The 21,822-nt window shown below is 34.5% G+C and overlaps 1 protein-coding gene across 9 annotated transcripts in view; it reads left to right on the top strand.

Moving 5' to 3' along the window:
• REPS1 (RALBP1 associated Eps domain containing 1) overlaps window positions 1-21,822 on the top strand; it is a 61,925-nt gene that overhangs the window by 20,023 nt on the left and 20,080 nt on the right. For 5 of the 9 annotated variants that reach the window (XM_053939794.1, XM_053939789.1, XM_053939790.1 and 2 more), the window contains exons 4-9: window positions 8,539-8,686; window positions 14,675-14,802; window positions 15,290-15,452; window positions 15,750-15,813; window positions 16,663-16,817; window positions 21,152-21,291. In XM_053939794.1, the coding sequence (XP_053795769.1) occupies window positions 8,539-8,686; window positions 14,675-14,802; window positions 15,290-15,452; window positions 15,750-15,813; window positions 16,663-16,817; window positions 21,152-21,291 (798 nt within the window). The remainder of the gene's footprint in view (window positions 1-8,538; window positions 8,687-14,674; window positions 14,803-15,289; window positions 15,453-15,749; window positions 15,814-16,662; window positions 16,818-21,151; window positions 21,292-21,822) is intronic. The other 4 variants (XM_053939795.1, XM_053939792.1, XM_053939791.1 and 1 more) reach the window with 2 other exon arrangements.

Below are 21,822 nucleotides of genomic sequence, written 5' to 3'. Positions count from 1 at the left end.
ACAGAAAAGAAATTCAATGTGTAAGTTAGGATGGGAAATATATAGTTGTAGTCATTATGGTGTTAATAGCTCATTTATTAAATTGTTCCCATCAGTTTCCTGGTCATTGGAATGGTGGTACTGAGTGCCGTGGAAGACTGAATTTCTAGTCTTTCAACATGCTCCAATACATGCAAATCTGGAATATTGTATTTAAAAAAATAATCTGTAAATTTTCTCAGTAGCTTTTCTCTGCCTCACATTTTATTGTTCAGCAGTTTAACTGTTAAGGAGAGACAATGAGAACTAGAAAAACAGACCAAAGTTTTCAAACAGCTTTTTCTTATGTTTTAATAATGAGAAAACTGATTACTTTTTGTTCATTGGTTTTTTCATCTTCAGTGACAAGATGTCTGAATTAATGAAAACTGTAAAGACTTGGAACACTGTGCCTTCTCATACACAGTTCTTTGGGTTTACAGCCTTGATGCTCTTTGTCCATGGGGAAATCCTTTCTGATTGTCTTTTCTACAAACAAGAACTGAGTACAAATGCTAAATTTTGCTGGGTATATGTATTTAATTACCTGTTTTCTTCCCCATGTTGTGCTTTTTTTCTGGGCTTATTTTGTAAAGAATTGGGGAATTTGCAAATGTCCCATAGTCTCTGTGGGAATCAAGGAATCACTCATAAACATTTATTAGTCTCTATGGAAATAGCCCAGACTGATCCAATATAAAGAAAAAGTAAATTAGAAGAGGAAATCCATAATCAGTGTTTGGCTGCCACTTCCTTTCTTTCAAAGAGAAGATATAATGAAAAAAGAGCTAGCAGTAGGTCTCAAGATAGCTTTTTGCTGTCTAGTTTTGGTTAGGTATGTTTGAGAGAGCTACCAAGCACTTTGCACATTGCAGATTTCCTAAATCTGATTGTGAAGTTTTAGTTGGGTTGAAACTGTGTTTTATATGCTTCCATCATGATGTTGAGTTTATTTAGTGAACAGTTGTAATTTGATACAGGAATCTGTAGTGGCATAATGTCAAAATAACAAAAAGAAAAATAAATCTGGTGTTTGAGGTCTTCAAGTTTAGAATAAAGAAGCCTCATAATCACAAAAGTGTATGTGCATCCCAGTTTAATTTTTCTGTCTTGGCTGATAAAAACAACTTGGTATCTCTTTTTTACACAAGTCTGTCTGGGATCTTCAGAATAAAGAAACTCTGTATCTAAGTCCTTGGAGTAATCTGGCCCAGAAAGCAGACATGGAACAAATGTAACAGACAACACAGCATTGAGTCCAGCAGTTTTAAGTTTCACAGTGTAGAACATCAGGGAAGTATTGTCTAATTGTGCACCCTATTGTAAAACTGAACAATCTGTGGCTAATGCTATATTTCTGACTGTACAACAAACTCATTCAAGCAGCCTTCTTGTCCCAGTCTAATACTTAGTGATTCCGATACCAGGTTAGAAATAAACTGAGAAAGGAGCTTGAGCCTAGGTTTCTCATTTAACCATATAAATACTCTAATTGTGTTATTTTATAAAAATGGGTACTGCTCTTATCCATGTTTTCATTACTGATTTAGTTGCTGATTTAGTTGTCTTGACCTGGAGATACCATTCAGATTTATAAAATCTAGAAAGAGTTTCAGATTCTGAATTCTCATGCCACCTTTTTGACCGATGAGTATTTGAAGAGATGAAGTCTGACAAGTAAATCACAATGTGTCATCTTCCTAGGGATCACTCTTATTTCTGGAGGAGTATGTCAGTTAAGCTTGGATATTTCGCTCATGGAGCTTATCATATACTTGTTAGATTCTCCATTAGCAAATTTAGGCGTTTGTTTTTTTCTTAAACTGTTTGTGGCTTTGAGAATGTGACCAACACTTGAAAATACATTGATTTCTTAAAAGGCTATGGCTGAAATATTATTTGTATGGCATCATAAGGTATCTTAATCTTCATCCTTAAAAACTGGTTAATTTATATGTAGCTTTCCATATTGGTGAGATTTGTCATGCATAGTATAATATCTCATAATCACAAATAATTTATGTAGAAGAACTTTACTCAGTATGTTGTCTACTGAAATGTGCTAGGTAAAACTATTTCTTTTTTCAATGCATTATTTCAGCAGTTCCCTCAATGAACTTTACTTAGAGGAAGGGAATCAGGAAATAGCAGTTAGGTTGTGTTTCCAAAGAGTAGCTATAAAATGATTTTGTGGTAGCTTTTGTAATTTAGAAATACAGCACTGGGCAGAAGTTAGTATCTTTTCAATATTGTTAGAAGGTGGCTGAAGTCATGCTTAGCTGTCATGGAAGCTGCAGAACTGATTTTAGGAGTCTAGCTGAGTAATGAAAGATGCCATCCTTGCTGGATAGCATGTTAACTGCACATCCTGGTGGAGATAAAACACTGGCTAAAAATATTTTTTTTTCCTTCTGACAGAATTTCTTATTCCTATAAAATAGAGGCTAAGTAGATTTGAGCACTCCTGCTGACAATGTGACATCTATACGAGCACTTTGGTGACATGGGTATGCTACCACAGTGTATATACATATCTATACCTTGATAGTAGCAGCTATGTTACTAAAAATGTTAGTGTACTGAATACTTAGAAGAAACAGCAATGTTGAGATTAGGAAGAATTTTGTGTCTTCTGAAAGTAGCTCACAAGTGACTAAATGTTCTGAGTGTTGGAGATGTTTTGTGTTTTGCTGTTAAAGCCAAAAAACAAGTACTTTTTTCAGGCTTTTTTAAGTATGATCCGATGTTGATCAGGTACTGCTTTAGGATACTTTTACCTCTTTTCCAGGAAAGGGAATATCTAGCTTCAATAGATATTGAGACTTTAACATCTGAAAAACACATATCTGACAAATGCTTACAGGCTGAAACTTGCTATACCCCTGTAAAAATAAAAGGTAAAGCTGAAGGTACTCCTCTGCCTATGGGTGTATTAAGCATATTACTGGCACTCCAGATCATACTGATTTAGTGCTATGTCAGTGCAACCTTAGGAGGAGAAGCTCAAATTTGGTACCTGTAGCAGAGAGAATTTTAACATTTCAATTCTTTCAACTGTATGAAAACTAGTGTGATTTTATTTTAAGGTTCTGCTAGTAGTTCTGGTAGTTCGTTTCTGTGCACTTCTGTTTTGTGGATTGAACAGGTAATTTCAGATAAAATATACCTGGCTTACAAGCACAGAACTGGAAAGGATCTCATATGTGATTTTATTATTATAAAAAGTTTTTAAAAGATCAGGGTTCTCTCTTGAAACTGTGAAGCCTTTTATTCCACACTGTCTTTGTTGGGGAAGACTATTCCAGGGCCTTAGTAGGAATATTCATGGGAATATGGTGAGAATTCCCACTTAACTCAGCCTGCTCATTTAACAGCTTTGTCATTAGTATTTGCTGCAGGGCACTGCCAGTATTTACTGGAAAACTATTGCATTCTACTTTAGCTCTGTTTTGCTTGACAAAGCAATCCATAGTTTCAGTTTCATTTCATAAAGTAGTTACCAGTAATCCCTAATCCTTCTCTGCCTGAGATCCAATTTGAATTTGTGTTCATTGAAAATATTTTGTTACATTTGTAGTTCTTGTTCCAAGTGATATTTCGCCAGTATTAATGCTATTTTGTAGGGTTCTTTCCTGGTTTTGCTTGATATGTCTCACCTTATATACCTTGGCAGCTGTGAATAAAGCAGATCTGTCACACTTGACAAACTGTAGGGGTGTGGTATGTGACCTGTGCATGTAGTCTTCTCTTTATGGCCTTTGGTAGTAACATTCATTATGCAAGAAAAACTGTATTTTATATTTTAAAATTTGATAGCTGACTGTTCCCTATGTCCTGAAAGGGATCCATCTGTTTGCTGCCTTATATTTGTTGTTAAAATTTGTAAGTATGCTATGTAGTGTGCATAATTGTTTACCTAATGTATCAGATTAGGTTATTGTCCAAATCAATTAGGTTATTGTCCAATTCAAGAAGATTATTAGAGACTTCCATTCAACCTTGTAATTCCCATTCTAATGCAATCCAGCTTTGCCCTTTCTATAGGCAGTTCTTTTACACCTTAGATCCTTGTGTTAATCTCCACATTGTTGGAACTATCCTGTATGACACCCCACTGAGATAATGCTCAGCTTCAGGTTAAATGTAGTGCAGTTCCTTTGTTGAGGAAATCACAAAAATACCAGTATCATTTCTCATGCTATGATTGATCTCTTTTTCATTTGTCTCTGGTTTTATTATTATTTTCCTCAGTTGACTGAACCATACATCCTGCCTTGAAAAATGTATAGTGCTGCAAGTGGAGAAGTTCTCATTGAACCTCGGGCTGTTTTGTTCTTTGGTATGAAGGCCAGTTGAGGTTCTACAACACAATTGCCATCTGTAAATAAATCTTTTTTCATGATGGATCTGGTGACTAACTCATAAGCTGGCTGGGTGGTATCAGGACCTGGATCACAACACCTTTAAAGCTAATCTTTAGATACCATGTCTGGCTTCATTACTTCTGGAATTCTCATTAGGCAGTTTTCTTCTGACCTGATGTGTGCAACCCAGGAAAAGGTTTATAATCTTGTTTGTCTCATGTATGCTTATAATGCCCTTGTGAGACAGTATTGTCCCTTTAGCACATTATTGTGTTACCTTAAGCCAGTTTATTTGACTTGTCTTCACTAAGGCTCTTCCTTTAGTCATATATTATATCACCTTTTTTAATTAACATGCTATTTTTAGTAATTTCTTGTCGGTTCAAAAATATCCAAGTTACAAATACTTCGTCTCAGTTTTGTAATTCCAGTCTGACAAAAATGCTTTTTTACAATGTTTTTAAACATGATTTTTTTTTTCTTAATTAAGATGCACTACTTAATTTTTGCCTGGTAGCTATAACCTTTTTTTTTTTTTAGTAGTTATTGACAAAGATGTCCTCATTAGTTTGATTTAACATGAAATTGTTAACCATTTATGTCAACATGCTTTTATTAAGATATTTTCTTGAATCATGTAAAGAGATAAAATAAGTGGCTTAACATAGTAAAATACATAATGTTGTAATTGGTTTGATTTTTATTGAGATTTGTCTAGAGGGAAAATAAAAGGTAGTGGTTTAAATGTAATTGCATTGAAAATACTAAAAAAAAATTATAAAAAAAGATTTTAATAGCAGCTGATCTAACACCTACTACAGTGTACAGACGCTGAGTAAAATTTTCAAAGTTCCCAAAGAGATTAGGTGTGTAACTTCAAATGACTGAGCTACCAGTAAGCTAAATAATGCAAACTGTTCTTACATGCTACAATTTGGGAAAGCAGATAAGTTAGGTTCTGTATCCTAATTATTATTAAATTATCCTATTATTTTAAAAATCTGATTCTAGATATTTCAGGCTTTGAAAATTAAATTCTTTTATTAATAGATCAGACAGGTGAAAGCAAGCAACTCTACTTGCTCAGTTGCAACAAATATGTTCATAAACTCTCAAAACACTCTCACATTATGCAAATGTGTGTTGCAGCTGAGAATGAAGTTGGTTCTAATAAAACTACTCTGCTGTTTGCTAAAGTGTGAAGCTCAAGACAAAACTGAAGTGGAAATTATACAACAAACCATGTTTTCTAGGTAAAACTGATAACTTTTTATCCAGTGTAAAGACAGATACATAGTCAGTAGCCTATATACAGGAGTTAGAACCTGTATATAATTGCAGTTTCAGTAAATCTCTACTCATTGTGTTTTCCCATGACTGCTTTAGAATGGGAGTCAGTATTTCTACTGTCCTGGCTCCTCCCCAGCCTTTTTTGGCTTTCATCTTCCTTCTTTACACTTGCATCAAGCCATCAGCATTTTGGCTAAGACATTTGCTATATATGCACATATTTCCGTGTGTATATATAAATACGTTTAAATAAACCAGCTAAGGGTTTTAGCTCTCTTAAGATTCTAGTTAGCTAGGTGAATGAAGGCCATGAGTGGTATTAGTGAGTGACTAGGATTGTGCAAGGGAAAGATGGTGCCAGAGCAATGCTGTCTAAATTGGGTTTAAACTGGTTTGGGAATGTGTGCCTTATAATGACAGTACAGCTAAAAATGTGGATTGTCCCCCTTCCAGAAGTTTGACGTCAGAGCAGGTGATATGCTTTTGCTGTTAAATTATTTTGGAGTCTGTAAGCTCCAAATCAATTGTGGGAAATCTGTAAATGCTCAGACTTCTGATATAATGTTGTTTTGCGCACTGAGAACAAAGTTAATTATTTCCTATGTTTGTGCTTCTGATGATCTGATCACTGTCACTACATGCTTTACAGAATCACATGAACCACATGTATAGTAAAGATTTAGAAGAATTAAAATTGGGAATCGTATTTACAATTACTTCCTGTGCTCACAGCATAAGACCAGCTGCTAGGCAGAGGCTTACTGAAGAGTCAGTTCTCAGCCTAGGGTAGGGCTGCTTCATGATGACTGTGTGTCAAGTTTTAATGTTCACATGCAGTTACTAGAAGTAGTCAGTAGCTTCCTCTAGGTAGACTATCATACATTTGTCTGCCTCAGGTTTTCTTCTGTGTCTTTCTGGACCATCTGATTTGTAAGAGTACTGGATTAAATTAATAACACCTGTGTCCAAGCATAGCTTTCTCTACATTTACTCCATGATGTTTTGTCTAAAAAATTCAAACATCCTTCAAGTCCTGTTTGATAAAAGATGGCTTGCATAAAAGCTAACAGAAGAGGAAGCTTTTCATTGATTTAAGTGATGCAGTGTCATGGTTTTCCTATCACTTGTTGCACAGTGCTAAGCGCAGTAGCCATTCAACCTCAGTTCCATTTTCCAGCCTGCAAGTGGCACTTTGGAAACCCTGACTCCTTCCCCTCTTGTCCTCATGTACCAGTGAGGATAAGAATGTCCTGCCATTGAAAATAAATCTGTTAACTAAATGCAACAAGGAGAAATCAGGCAAAGTACAGAAAGGCATGTAGCTGCAACAAAAAAGGTATCTTGATTTGATGGAGGTACCGTGGAGGAACAGTAACACAGACTGTGCAGTCAGTTGATCCCTCAGTTAAAAGCTGAAGTGAATTAGTATTGCTCCCAGCCATTTTGTAAAACTTTTTGCCAGTATATATGAGCATGATTTACATACTTGGAATGGAAAGTTTGAAATCTTGTGGCCTAGAAACTTAGTTGAGGAAATCTGATTTGATGGTCAGAACTTCCAGAAAATACCTCATCTGTAGAATCAACCAAGGTGGCTTCAATTTACAAGGAATAGGAAAATCAGAGGGCAAAAAAGAGGCAAAAGTTTATATCAGCACATTGTAAATTAACAGTCATTGAGGCTCTAAAGCTTTTTTTTTGTTAGGATGCATGTACTTTTAGAATATACTTTGCTTGGAGAAAAGCTTGCTAATGGCACTTTCTGACTTTTAAAAAGACTTTTAGACTTTCATAGGTGTAATACTGTTTAAAAAGCTTAATGGTCTTTAAATATTAGCAAAGTAAATCAGTTTGGGTAATTTTGGGGAAGCCTACATTTAGTCTGTCTTGATACTTGATAATATGTTAACACCTGTTTACGTAGAATCCCAAACTTTCTGTGTACTGCTGAAACAGAATTTCAGGTTTTTGGCTTTGTTATTACTTTTCAGGATATTTGGAGTTCAAGATTTACTTTCTTTTACTTGTTTTCACTAATACAGTTCAGTTCAAATTGGGAGAACTGGCAAACAAGAATTTCAAAGGATAAAGATATAGGGAAGAAATTACTTTCTACTACATGAATACTTTGTACAATATAAATTATTTTTCCTTTGTATTTTATTTGAAATGAAATAAAGTGGTAATTTGAATGTCTTATGAGAACTGATTCCATGTAGAAATTGCACATGTGATTCTTTTTTCCCCACCTGTTCAGGAAGAATATAGTACAGTATGGGATTAAAGAGAAGTATGAGCCTTAGCATCATGGCAACATTGCCTTGTACAGCAGAGAAGTATATCCTAGCTGGCATCATTCTTTTTAAAAAATTGGATTTATGTTTTTGCACTTTAAAAAATCCAATGTGCTATTTGGTGATTTTTTTTTTCCACCAATCTATAATTCTGGTTCGTTTTAAATGAAGACAAATAACTGTGAGTCATTTGATTAACATTTGGTAGGATAACAAATTGCACAGTAAGTATTTCTTTTGAGACATGGTTTCAAATGTAACTTTTATAACAAGTGAAAGTGAGTCTTATAATCTAGTTTCCTTTGTAGCTAAGTCATTTAACTCAGCATTGCTGTTGTTTTAAGAATGCCAAGTTAAAAATATATTAATTACATTGATGTAAATGTGTTCAGTCCTAGTTATACTGTACCCGACTTCTCCTGTTCCCTCATTTTAATGAGTACTAAAATTTTCACTCTCTAAAATGAGTTTATCTGCAGTGATGGTTGTTTCTAGAAATAATGGTTTTAGATAGGCTTTAGATGTATTTAGTTATATAGTAAAAAACTTAAAAGATTCCTTTGTTTTATTAGGAGTCCGCATCTCCAGTTGTTTCACCACAGCAATCCCCACCAACCTCTCCACATACCTGGAGGAAGCACAACCGCCATCCCAGCGGAGGGAATAATGAGCGACCTCTTGCTGGACCTTTTTGGGCTCCATTTAGTGAAGTACAACCAGGTATCAATGTCTTGTTATGCTTCAGTGATAACCCAACATTGTGGAATTCTTAAATAAGTATAATAAATGAGCTTAGGACAGTTTATCTTTGTGTTTTCCAGTCCTGGAATTTTTCTTGCAGATTCAAGTATCTGTGTTGATAGCAGTACTGTAGAATCTGTGGTCTTACATATGGCAGATGCATTTATTAGGGTCACATGGGAAATGCTAAGGGTTTGGAGGGAGGGAAAGAGTGCTAAGTTTTCCAGTGGAAAGTTTTTAAAAACAAAACTGATAATCCTGTTGAAATTGTGCAGAAGCTGTCAGTATACCTGAAAATGTGGGGACCTCAAGGGAAAGCAGCAGATAATATATTGTTTGCTTGAATTATATTTCTGGTAGATTAGCTGAATTGCCAAAACAATTAATTTTGTTTCTTTAAAGTTTATGTAAACAACTGAAGCATCTGCATTTCCAATCTGTCAAGACAGAACCACTTGTTTCAGTGAAGCTTTTCATCCTTTAATGTTCTTCATTTAACATGAAGACCATCCCTGTTATTGTATCACTGTATACAAATTTAAAAGTTTTTTCCCTTAATATGTCTTATTTTAAAAAGTCCTGTTTTCTGATACCTGGTAGTCTTAATAAATTTGGGAGCAATTGTAATTCAGGTTTTGATTTTGATGGTACTGCTAAATAATGTTGCATTTTGTAGGTTGTAGTTTGAAATTGAACTGTGATTCCTTGGTTTATTTCAGTTATGATATTCCAAAATTGGTCTGTCACCTTTCAGTGGTTGTCATTTTGGAATTCTAAGCATCCATGGAGGAAAAGGGATTCTAGTAGAATTGGTTGGATAAGAAGATAAAACTTCAGAAGTGATGTGGGTTGTGTGCAGAGGTTTATGTTAGTGTCCTAAATATTGTTTGCTAGTAAGTCTCAGTCAGTTTACAATTAAAAAAAAAAAAAATTAGTCTGCTGATTGCTTATATAATCTTTTCTAAGGGTTCAGTCCAAGCACTGTCAGCATTCAATTTCTCAGCGTTTTTTCTCCTGTAGTTCAGCTGACTTTTGTTTCTCTAAAGCTGAAATACAAGTGTGTCTGATTTCTAACTTGTGAAGTTTTTCTAACTTAAAAAGTCATGGACTCAGGACAGTATGGAAACTCTTCCTTGTGTTATAGAGTTCAATATTGTTATCTTAAAAATAAAGTTGCAATACCATGTTAATATCTCAGTTTGGTAATGGTTTCCCTGTGATGCTTAATGGGTAAATTTTTCAGAAGTTCTCTGAGCATATTTCTGAACTAGCTCAGTATTCCCTGATTTTATATTCTGTACTGGAACACATTCATAGTTTATTTAAAGTAATTCAAAGATGCTATTATGGAAGGATTGTCTCTTCTGGCAATGCTAAAGTAATTTTTAATATATTACTTTAAGAAAAATTGTCAGTGTAATTTACTGAAGATGATCCTTTTGCACTGCAGATGATTAATTATTGCTATGAATTTCAGCTGTTGTAGGCAGTTCAGCTTTTCCCCCCTCTCTTGATCCTACATTTTAAGGACAGTGTTTATAGAAAAATTATGTTCTCATGACATTTAGATAGAACCAGATAGACTGCTGGTTAGTTTTCTTAAGATCAGTACTACAAGCTCATCTTGATTCCAGTGCAAGATATTTTTGAGAAACCAGGTGAAGTGTTATAGTTTCAGTAGGGCTGTGCCAGTTCATTTGTGATCCAAGCAAAGTGAGAACCCAGGTCTCTGCTTGTATTTTACTTTATTCTCAAACATTATTTCGCATAATGAGGTTGTCAACTGTAATCATGGAAACTCAAGTGTGAAAATGTTTCTGGTGGATCAGATAATAAACAGCATGTTGCTTAAGCCAGAAGGGCAAAAATCAAATCTATTTTTTTTGTTGAAGAAAGATATATTTAAACGGGAAGATTCTGACTTATGCATAGTAAATGTTCCATTGCATCCTCATACTCCCACTATGAACAAAATTAAACAGTGCTTTCTCTGTTGAATTGGGCTGTAGAATAATTATTAGATCAGTCAATTGTTGGTTTAAAAAATCTTACACATTGTCTTGCTTTAGAAATCGAACTCATAACTTATAGCTGTAGTTATCAATTTCTTGGAAGAAAACCTGTTCTCATCTCAACAGAGCAAAAAAATTTGGATTTTACAATTTTTTGTCAGTTGTGTTGTCCTGTGACAGTAATTCAGTTAGGATCGTGTTAATGCTTTGTATGTATATTACAGGTTTCTGCGGTACTGTCACACTAGCTCAGTATGCTTACAAATACAAAACCAGAAGCCAAGGCTTGTTACCATCTCTCTTCAATATTTTTTGTAAGGAGAGCCTCAAAGGATGCATTGATTTTACTTTAGTATCAGGAATTAAAATTCAGTGACAGACATTGATTACCTGTGTAGAATATTTATAGTTAGCTCAGGTCTCATCCTGCAATGTCAGAGTCAAGTCTGTTAAAACCTGAGCATCTCAAGTCTTATAGGTGCCTTTGGTTTAGCAATTTAAGATAAGATCATGATGTTGACAAACTTGGGAGAAAGAACCCTTTCCTACTTTAAATGATAGTTGAGTGGTATATCAGAATGTGAAAATTTTTTTTATTACCTTGTACTCTGTTGGGACTGGAAGCAAAGCAGAATATTTATGTTGGTAGTATCCAAATAATGATCTAAAACAAGTTAAAAACATCTGAGATCTTCTCTTCTGTCCTAGGATATTTGTTAGCTTTGGCATGACATCAGAGTTTTGTATTGATACCTGAATATGCATGAGAAATTGCAGCCTTAAGCCATACTTCTTTCTTTTCTCTTTTGGGAGGGGTTTTGTAGCTGTTTGTGAACGCTTCAGGGACAGAAGTGGAACATGTCTACAAGTAGAAAAAAGTTTAATGTTGATAATGAAGTTGAATGCTAATATGTCCACTGTGTCTACTGTGCTAACAGTTCCCTTGCATCTTCAGAGCCGTAAGATATTTACTGGGCTTGCAGGGGACTGAACAGTCCTTTGTTCCCTAGTTAATGCTTCAGTAACTGATGATAATTGGCCTTGTTACAAGCTATGGAATACTCTTACCTGGGCATAAGAGCTCTCTGGTATTTTATCTTATTGTCACAATTGTATTCAGCTTCTGGTTTTGTTTCACCACATATTGATGATAAGGAAAGCTCTTCTTAGTTTACAGAGTTAGTCGACAATTTAGTTCAAGTAAAGCAATATTTGTTTAGTTATTGAAAAGTACATGTTAACAAGATAGAACGTTTCCATTTGTATCTCAAAGTAAAGGGGGTAGCTTTTATTCCACAGGAAATGAGATCATTTTCCTTAAGTTATCAATGTGTTGGTAAGATATTCAAGCTAGTGGAAGATGGAGAGCAGCTCCAGGAATTTGTTAGGTCTTCATACTAAACATAGAGTATTAGACTTCACCAGCTTGATCAAATCTGATAATTGGTCTTGGGCCTATTCTCCATTTAAAGTGGTGTTGCAAGTGTTTCCACTGATGAAGATGCACGGAGACCACTGAAGGTTTTCTTCATTGGGTTACAAATCATAAAATAAAAACAGACCAATGGCTTTGAGTCTTCTCTGTGACCCAGTTTTCTTCCAATTTCTGTTCCACCTTTCTGTTTCCAATTTGCTTTTGTCAAATTGAGTTATTGGCTGGTGGCAGTCCATGAGTATGTGTGTTGTTCCAGGTCTCCATGGTTACTAGTAATCTTTCTCCAGTGTTCTCCAGCCATTCCATCCTGTGTCCTAAAACATTGCAGTGGAGAGTAAATAATAAGAGCAGTAATGTAAGAATGTTCTTGCTGGTATAATATGAACAGGAGAGAAAGGAAACAGTTCTTGCAATACCTGTGAAGTACTCTGAAGGTATCACAGTTTGGTGCTACTAGCATTTCCACTGCTGTCTTAAGTACTACTTTGGAACAGATACTGTGCTAAGTGAGATATGAATTGAATTGTACCAAGATCAGTTGTTGAGAGAAGTGAAGAAGGAGTAAACATGTAAGGTTAATGATAATAATGTCAGTGTCTGAGAGGTAGAGGAGGGGAAAGTCAGTCTATCAAAAATAAAATTTGAATGTCACATATCAAAATGACTGTTGGGAAGGTGTTGTCTGCCTCTGACTGTTAGTCCTGAAAGAGACAAGGTGGAAACCAACTGAGCTTTTCTCTTGAGTTTCTTTATAGTGTTTGAGAGTTAGGTGAACTACTGAAGAAGAACCTCAAAGCAAATAAAGCATTGTCAGATGCCTTACCTTTATTCTCAGCACTTTTGGAAAAAGTCACTAGAAACTCCAGGCCACATCAGAAGCTTCCAAAAGTGGAGGATGAATTTTGGACAAAATGAATAGTTAATAGTGCCTTTTCATCATATTAAAGCTAACTTAGAAAGAAAAAATCCTCCACCAAAAAAAAAAAAAAAAATAAAAAAAAAAAAAATAAAAACAACTCCTCATGCAAATGCTACTTTTTACTCAATGTAATGCAAAATTAAATGTGTTCTGCACAATTATGACTACTGTATGTAGGAAAAGAGCAAAGATAAACTAGTTCTAAGCATTTTCTTATTTTAATTTATGGAATGAAAGAGTAATTGCAGGTTGCCGGGTATTAGATAGCAGTATTATATACTAACACATTATACTGTCACTTAAGATGTTAGTCCTCAGATTCTCAGATTTCCTTCATTCTGTTTACTGCAGTGTAGTGTCATAAAGGTTTCAAGAACCTGAAATTGTTGATTTTTGTCAGCTTCATAAATTGTTTACCTCTATATGAATGCACTTGTCATAGCAGCATGCATCATGACAAGAAATTCTTGGTGTTTATTACTTGAAATTAAATCTTACTAGCAGGATTAAATTTATGACATCAGTGTCCTGTTTCTTGTTGTGTGGAGGGTTTACAGAAACTCACAAGAAGCTGACCTGTCTTTTAAAAGGAAGTCTGTTTCTGCATACAAAGCAAAAATTCATATCTAAGTATGTCTTTATTTGGCATATTTCAAGAGAAGGCATTTAGCTGTGCAAGAAGAGTAGATTCATCATTTTCACAAATGTTGTTTAGATTTAAGGAGTTCAGCATTTCTTTCAGGAATTGAGGAGTAGAAGGGGGTCCTGGGATTCTTATAGACTTGTTCTGAATGGTTTGTTTTCCCTCTGATCTGAGTTCCTTAAATTTTTAATTTGGAACTGCAATTTTAAAGAATTTTAATGGTTTTGTATGTAGAACACTGGATGGCCTTATCTTTCTGTAGTTGCTTCATCGTTATTTTAATATTAAGATATTGAACATTGACAGTTCTTCAGAGGTTGATTATAGCAGGGCATTGGGTGAATTTCAAATGTTGTGTTCCAGATAGTTAATAGATAGCAGATATCAGCATTCTATATGGATGCTTTTTATTATTCTTAGCCTGATTTTAAGCAACTGCGTTAAGTTAGTGTAGAAATGATGTAGAGAAGGATTGTCTGTGCCAAAACCCCCAATTTTTAAAAGGAATGTCCAAGACTTAGTTCTTTGAATGGCGAACTAAAACGTAGAAAAGAAAGTTTAATATTGATAATGCAGTCAAATGTTAATATTATATGCCACTTTTAAATAGCATTTGTCCATACAAGTGTTGCTTATTTCAATTAAATGAAAATGTGGAGTTTTTATTAACTCATTCAAAACCCATTAAATGGATAAAATCCAATTTACATTTTACATGTGTTGCAATAAGCTCATTCCTCAGTTCTGTCTTCTTAGCGCAGATTGAAGCTAACGTAGTGTAAAAATCTACACAAGTGAGATGTCAGGAGGTGAACTTTGTCACCTTGGTACACTTTGGTTGCCATTTTTCTCATCATCCTATAGTGTATCTCCCTGACAGGAGATATTTCCATATCCACAGTTCTTTCTCAGTTTTCAAGGTTGTCTTTTGAAAAGGAAATGTTTCTTCTAATTTCAGGCTCATCTACTTCTAGTGATCCCATATGGTCTGGCCATTCACCACCACCCCATCAAGAAAATTGGGTCAGTTTTGCAGATACCCCACCAACCAGTGCTCTTTTAGCCATGCATCCTGCTTCTGTCCAGGTGTGACACTTTATTGGTATTTGATTTGCCTCATTCAGATTGATGTTGCAATCCTTGGGTTTTTTTTTTTCCTTCATAATTTTCATTGCAGCTGTTTACTGTGTATCTGTGCTGTAGTCAATTCAGTGCTATTTGCCCAGCAGATACTTGTTCCGTTGAGTTGACTTAATTTGGAATCATTAAATGGAAGATACTAATTTTAAAAATGTCAATAATTATGACTTTTAAACATTTGTATTTAGCTTTTGGTGCATATGTGCCTTTTTTTTTTTTTTTTTTTTTTTGCTTACATACTTGCGGTCATTCCATATTGTATCAATGTGCAAAAATACCCTGCCGTTATCCTGGACATGCCATCTGCCGATGGTTTCCTGCACTTTTTTAACTACTGTCAGTTTTAACTATGCTTTATATTTTGAAGGCAAGAAGTTGAGAATTTGTAGAAGCATTTTAGGTAGATAATACTGAGGAAAATATTTCATTTCAGGACCAGACAACAGTACGAACTGTAGCATCAGCTACAACAGCAAATGAAATTCGTAGGCAATCAAGTAGTTATGATGACCCCTGGAAAATAACTGATGAACAAAGGCAGTATTATGTTAATCAGTTTAAAACCATTCAACCTGATCTAAATGGATTTATACCAGGTAAGTTATTCTTTACAAAATATAATTGTGGGTGCATCAGTTCTGTTACAAAGACTTTAGGCTTGCATACTACTTTGAAGGAAGTTCTGCATTTTGCTGATAATATTCTACTATAGTTCAGTGTAATTCAAGAAAGACTAGAAACTAATTTGCCTTTTTCTCTCATTTAACCCTAGTAATTAGTGCCATTTTTCCCAGAACCTTTGCTAAATAACTCATCACCTTTACAGTAGGTCTGAGTCTTCTAATGATTTCACTTACCTTAAATACTAAAAATGATTGTTGTGATTTTTTTAGGATCTGCAGCTAAAGAATTTTTCACTAAGTCAAAACTACCTATTCTTGAACTTTCTCATATTTGGTAAGTGTGATTATTTTAAATAATTATTAATGTTAAATGTTTAGAAAGATGACAGCTACCTGGTAGACATCTAATAGTTACTTCTAGAAACTGTTAAGTAAAATTTCACTACTACACTAGTATGTTCAGTCCTGCTCATATTTATGCCAGTATTATTTAGTGGGTTTTAATGGGCCTGAGCTGGTACTGTTTACAAGGCACTTTGAGGAAATTTCAAACTCTTCAGAGTTAGAAGCAATTTATTTGAGGTTTTTATTGTTAAAAATGTATTCAAGTTTAAATAATTATTTCCTTATCTATATTTATTTATTCATTTATGTCTAAGTAAATTTAAATGAAACACAGATTCACATTTTTAAATACAATTTGTGGTGCATGATGACAAATTCAGCTCTGAGTTTGTGCAACTCTTCTGTTTCATTGTATTCTGGAATTTGTAATGCATCATTGCATGCTGTCATTAAATGGCTTACCTTGGCAGGTGCTATCCTTCTTTCAGTGTAATGATTTCTATTTCAGGTATTTTCCCATTTTAAATAAATCATGTTGCCTCAGCACTGTAATTTCAGTAATATACTTTGCCAAAATTCTGAGACCTATAAAATTGTGCAGTACTGTCTTAAATGGGTTAAAAACCAGGAGAGATAAAAATGATTTTAAATGATCTGTAAGCTATTATTTATGAAGGCTCATCATCTTGAGGAGCAAAGCATGTAGCGCTAATATGAAGTGTTTAGTAGCATAAAGTGAGCAATAGACTTTGCTCATCCAAGTAGCAAAATGGAAGCCTGTCTTTTGGAAATAAAATAACTTTTAGAAATTTTATTTACACTAAGTTTTCCTTCTTAGGGAACTGTCAGATTTTGATAAAGATGGTGCCCTGACATTGGATGAGTTCTGTGCTGCATTTCATCTGGTAGTTGCTAGGAAGAATGGGTATGATTTGCCAGAAAAGTTACCTGAAAGTTTAATGCCCAAACTGATTGATTTGGAAGACTCAACGGGTAAGATACAGGTTCAACACAAATGTCAGTATTTTAAAATTATGGTCTAATTGTTACAGCAGGTACTTGTTTGTATGAACAGAAAGCACTTGTCAATATGAACTAAAGCATTGTAAAATTTTTAGAAGTCTTATTGCTTAAAGCTGATTTGAGCATGTACATATTTCTGTAGAGGGCAGTTATTTAGGAGGAGTACACATACACTATTACATTTGGGAATATTGACTGTGTCCTTTAAAGGTTAAAGAAAACAAAATTGTCACAGTATGGATTTTATTCATGACCAGCTATTGTATTTCAGTTTCCCAAGCCAGCTATACTTTAGACTCACTTTCAAATGAGTATGCTTTCTGTTCACCCTCATTTGTGAAAATATGGTATGAGTTTCTGAGTATCAAAGGTACTTAAAAAATATTCCCAGATTCAATGCTAAGGGCAGGATAGTACTGATCTGTGGTACTGATCCTGCAATTTAAAAATTGGATCAGTACCACATACCCTTTTTTTTGAAATTCACCTCCTGACTTGAAAGCAGATTTATCCTTCATTGTGGTGGCACCTAGTTGTTCTGTGTATTGCCTTTTACCTTTTGGTACTCCCAGAAAAACTACTGAATGTATGAATTATGCTTGTTAATATGTGCCAAAAACTTAGTCCCATAACTGAAACACAAACTTCTTTTCCATGTTAAAAAGATGTTTAAAAACAGGATGTCTGGCCATATTATTTTTTCTATTTTAAAATAGATAAAGGAAACTCACTATTTTAAAGCTGGTTTAGATTACTTTTTAACAAGCAGTCTTTGCTTGAAAAGTCAGGTTATATTCTGAGTGCACAGGTACTATGATTTGCTAGAATTTTATTTATTTTCACTAAATATTGCAAGGGGACTCTTTTCATACTGTGTTTGTAGGCTGTCTGAGACTTTAATCTCAAAATTATGGATGAATTCTTAAACTAGATACTGTGTTTCTTATCTCTGGTTTAATAATGAACCTATTTTATGTGGGAGTAGGTTGGCTCTTCAAAGAGCTGCTGCTGAGGTGTTTTCAGTATGAGTAAGCATTTTGCTATGATAAAGACATTTGTGAGAAATAGCTGCACTTAATTGGGCTAAAACCCAATTATGTGTATGTTCATTGTTCTCATTTTACAGGCAACTTTGTTAATATAAAACTTCTGAGTTATTTTCATGAGGTACGAAGTGGCCTTTAAAGTTGAGGGAAAACTGCTTTTAAAAATTTTTCCCTCTGGTATTAAAGGGAAGTTACCCTGTTCTAGTGAATGTCATAAGGTTACCTTGCTATATAAGCCATGCTTAAATATAGGAAAATCTGATACTTTATTCTGCGGTTATTAAGAGCTACAATGAAAAATTGAAGTTCTCACAAACTTGTGGGTTTTTATTCAATTGGCTTTATTTTACTTATATATTTATTTGGTCAGCAGCATTGGAAATAGCTGATCTTATGTAGCGCATAACATGATTTAGTGCCAAAACTTCTGTGTTGGATAAAATACTTATGATGAAGTTACTGATGTAGCTATAGTTTTATGTTTAATTACAACAGCATACATTTACTAATTTAAAAGTTAGTGATAGGTTTGTCTACTGGACATGATGAATTACAGGAATTCATCTTAAGAGCTGTAAATCAGCCTAGAAAGATGAACCAGTTAAATTTTGGTAATAATTTTTCATTTCAGTTCTCGTAAAAGTTGTGTTTTGTTAAAGCTTTCTTCCAAAATCGTCTTAGAAGTAGAAACTAAAGTATGACACCAGAGTGTCTTTTTGAGTGCACTTTTTGCATGGGATAAAACTCTCTCAAAGAAAGAAATGGTTGATCTTCTGCTGACATGCCTCAGTATGAATAATGTACAGTCAAACTGTTGAAGAAGATGAATTGCTTGAATGTCTTTTAAACCAATGTGCAAGATGGCAAACTTTATTTCAAAAGCATTAATAATACCATTATTAATCCTGTTCTTTTGTTAGAAAGTTTCCCATTAATCTTCTGCACTTCTCCTCTGCACTTGAAAAGTGCTGCTTTTTTCCATTTTGACTTCTGAACTAGTGGCCAGCAGAAGGAGGAGTAGCAGAGGGCTCTTGCACCCTCTGTCTGTGTTCAGATTGGAAAGCCTCTCCTTCATCAGCCCCTGTGAATCCAGTATGCACCAGCTGCAGGTGTTCCAAACCTGTTTGAGATATCATCTTGCTTTACATCTGGTTTCATAACTAGAGATATGTATTTCTCTCACATGGCACAGGCTTATTGTATAATTAAGAATTTGTATAGTTGGTCATTTTTTTAGTACTGCAGTACATCTCTACAGAATTGTAATTCCTTCAAACTCAATTTTATCTCAGTTAGTAAAAGCTACTTTACAAAAGCTGAAAAGCAAGTTGTACTGTTCTGTGAATTTTTGTTTGAGTTGGTGCCACAATGAATTTCTTTGTAAGAAAAAGAATCTGCCATGCCTTATGTCTTACACAATTACTTTAACCCTTAAAATTTTCCATAGAATGTCATAAGCATGTTTCATGTAGGTATTTGCAGAATTCTACATTTGCTAGAATTACAAATTCTGCAAATGTAGCAAATTGTTGCTATGTAGTCTATCCATAATAATTTTCAGCCTTATCTTTTGACTTTGTGTTTAACACCGGAAGTTAGTTCAATTATCTAGAGTACCATCAGTGAAACAAGAATTTTGAGGTTTTTAACTTAATAGAAATTTTTTATTCTTATTACACTTCAGAGCAATTAACATGCAATGTGTATTTCCAAAATATTGCCACTGGCATATTTTGGACTTAGTATATTTTTTTGTTTACAATGACCACCGCATGTCAGCTTGACTACTTGTGATATTAACACCTCAATGTAACCTATTTTTATTGCTTTCCCTAGAGGAAAACAATTCAAGATGCTAGGTGCTGGGCATAATTTTGGAAACATTATGGAAACAGCCTCATGTCTGGCTATTTAAAGGAAGTTTACATGACCTTTGAAGCTCTGATGAGTTACTGGTTTCTGTGTGTGGTTTTTCATGGTAGTAGCACTTCAGTTGCCCCTGACCTCAAGGTAGTACAATTAATTTCTTTTTAATCTTCAGTGGTTTGGCTGTGCCTTTTGCTGTCCCTGGCAGCTCTCTGGAGAAAATAATGGGTTGTTACTTTTCAGAGGTACAGGTGGTCACCACTGACTGTTCAAGTGTTTTCAGTTCAGTTTGACATTGGATTTATTAGCTTCTTCTGAATGAAAATTAGCAGGCAGAATATTGACTTGCCTTAGCAGAAGAGAAGGCTGCAGAGGTCAGCTCTTTAGGAACCCGAAACCAGTCCATTTTATAAATTTCGAAGAAGTTTTGGTACAGCATATTCTTGTGGCAGTCATCTTCAATCACATACCCATGAAGCAGTCCTTTTTAATGGTAATTTAATTATACCTATTTTTCTTTTTTGTTTAGTATTTTGTCTTGTTCGGACTTTTAATTCTGTGTGTCTGCTGGCATCATGTTAATATGTCTTGCTACTTATCAGTCACTTTTTCAACTGTTCTTGTTGCTTATATACTGCGCAGTTGTAATCTGAACTTTCATGTTTTTGGAGGGTCTTAATTCCTGGCTTTAGCTTGCATTGTGATATCTAGAATAGGAGACATTGTAAGCAGGATTTTACTCTGTTAGACAGAATGTTTGATCTGCTGTTCAGATTTACTTCAAAAGAAAACTGAACAGTGCCAAAGGACAGTTGCAATGTGACAGCTTCTAGATATAGACAATTTGCAAAATGTGAATGGAAACACCACTGTTTTAGTAAGGAGACTTGAAACTAATATTATTTGGGGACTAATCTAAGGGGGAATGGTTTCCTTAATCTGTTGTCGTATTTTTTTGTGTTTGCACAGAGATACTGGTTTTGCTCTGACCTTTCGTACAAGGAAATATTTTATTCTGTAAGATTAAATGCTCGGTGCAGGATATTATGTATTAAACACTAGTGTGAAGTTATTTTCTTATACTCTAAGAAAAACTATTTAATTCTATATGTAATCAAAATCTGAAAAAGCTACTTAAAGGCTAAGGACTGGGAGGACAGGATGGTACAGAGTAATCTTCAAAGTTTAATTTTCAGAAACATCCTTAAAATAAGAGTAGTAGCTGATAAACAGTGTATTTAACTTAATGAGAATTCTTGGGTTTTTTGGTTTTGTCTGCTGCTAAGTATTTACTTGAAAAAGATGAAAAGAAAGGGTACTTTGCACTCTCCATGAGATGTGAGCAACTCTTCTAAAAATAAACTGAATGCAATTTATGATTTTTGTTCATAGTGATTCCTGTCGTTTCAGAAGTTGGAGAACAGACTGGCGAGGTAGGTTACTCTGGCTCTCCAGCAGAAGCACCTCCAAGCAAGTCTCCATCAATGCCATCCCTAAACCAGACCTGGCCAGAATTGAATCAGAGCAGTGAGGTCAGCACTTTTATCTAAGAGTTATTTCACTGCCAATCAATAATTAAATTGTGTATATGTCCATAATCTGTCATAAGTGAATTGCTGATCGTAAATCATGAAACAGTTAGCAGGACAATAGACACAAGAAGGTTCTCTGTTAAAATGCCAAAAAAAAAAAAAAAAAACACTTTCATTCTGGTTTTTGCTATCTCAATGTGAGATACTATTTAAGATGTTATTAATGGCAATTTTATATTAATCACAAAATTTATCTCATAGTGTGTTTTGGAATTAATTAATTCCTCATTTTTTTCATTTAGGGCATGTATTTGAGTGGAGTTTTTTGTTATCTCTGAAGTGGTAACAAAAAACCTCTTTTTTAGCAGACACTTTTGCTAAAATACAGAATAAGTTTCTGACAGATCTGGACATTGAAACTTATTTCTGAAGGTGATTTTAGCCTGAAATACCACCAGTAACATAGAGAAGTCATGACCCTGTTTCAGAAGCAGACATTCGGAGTAGAATCTGAAGCCAGCCACTGGCTAA

This window comes from Vidua chalybeata, chromosome 3 (genome assembly GCF_026979565.1).
Source record: "Vidua chalybeata isolate OUT-0048 chromosome 3, bVidCha1 merged haplotype, whole genome shotgun sequence".
NCBI lineage: Eukaryota > Metazoa > Chordata > Aves > Passeriformes > Viduidae > Vidua > Vidua chalybeata.
Note: the sequence above shows the minus strand (reverse complement) of the source record. Positions and strands in the feature narration are given on the sequence as shown.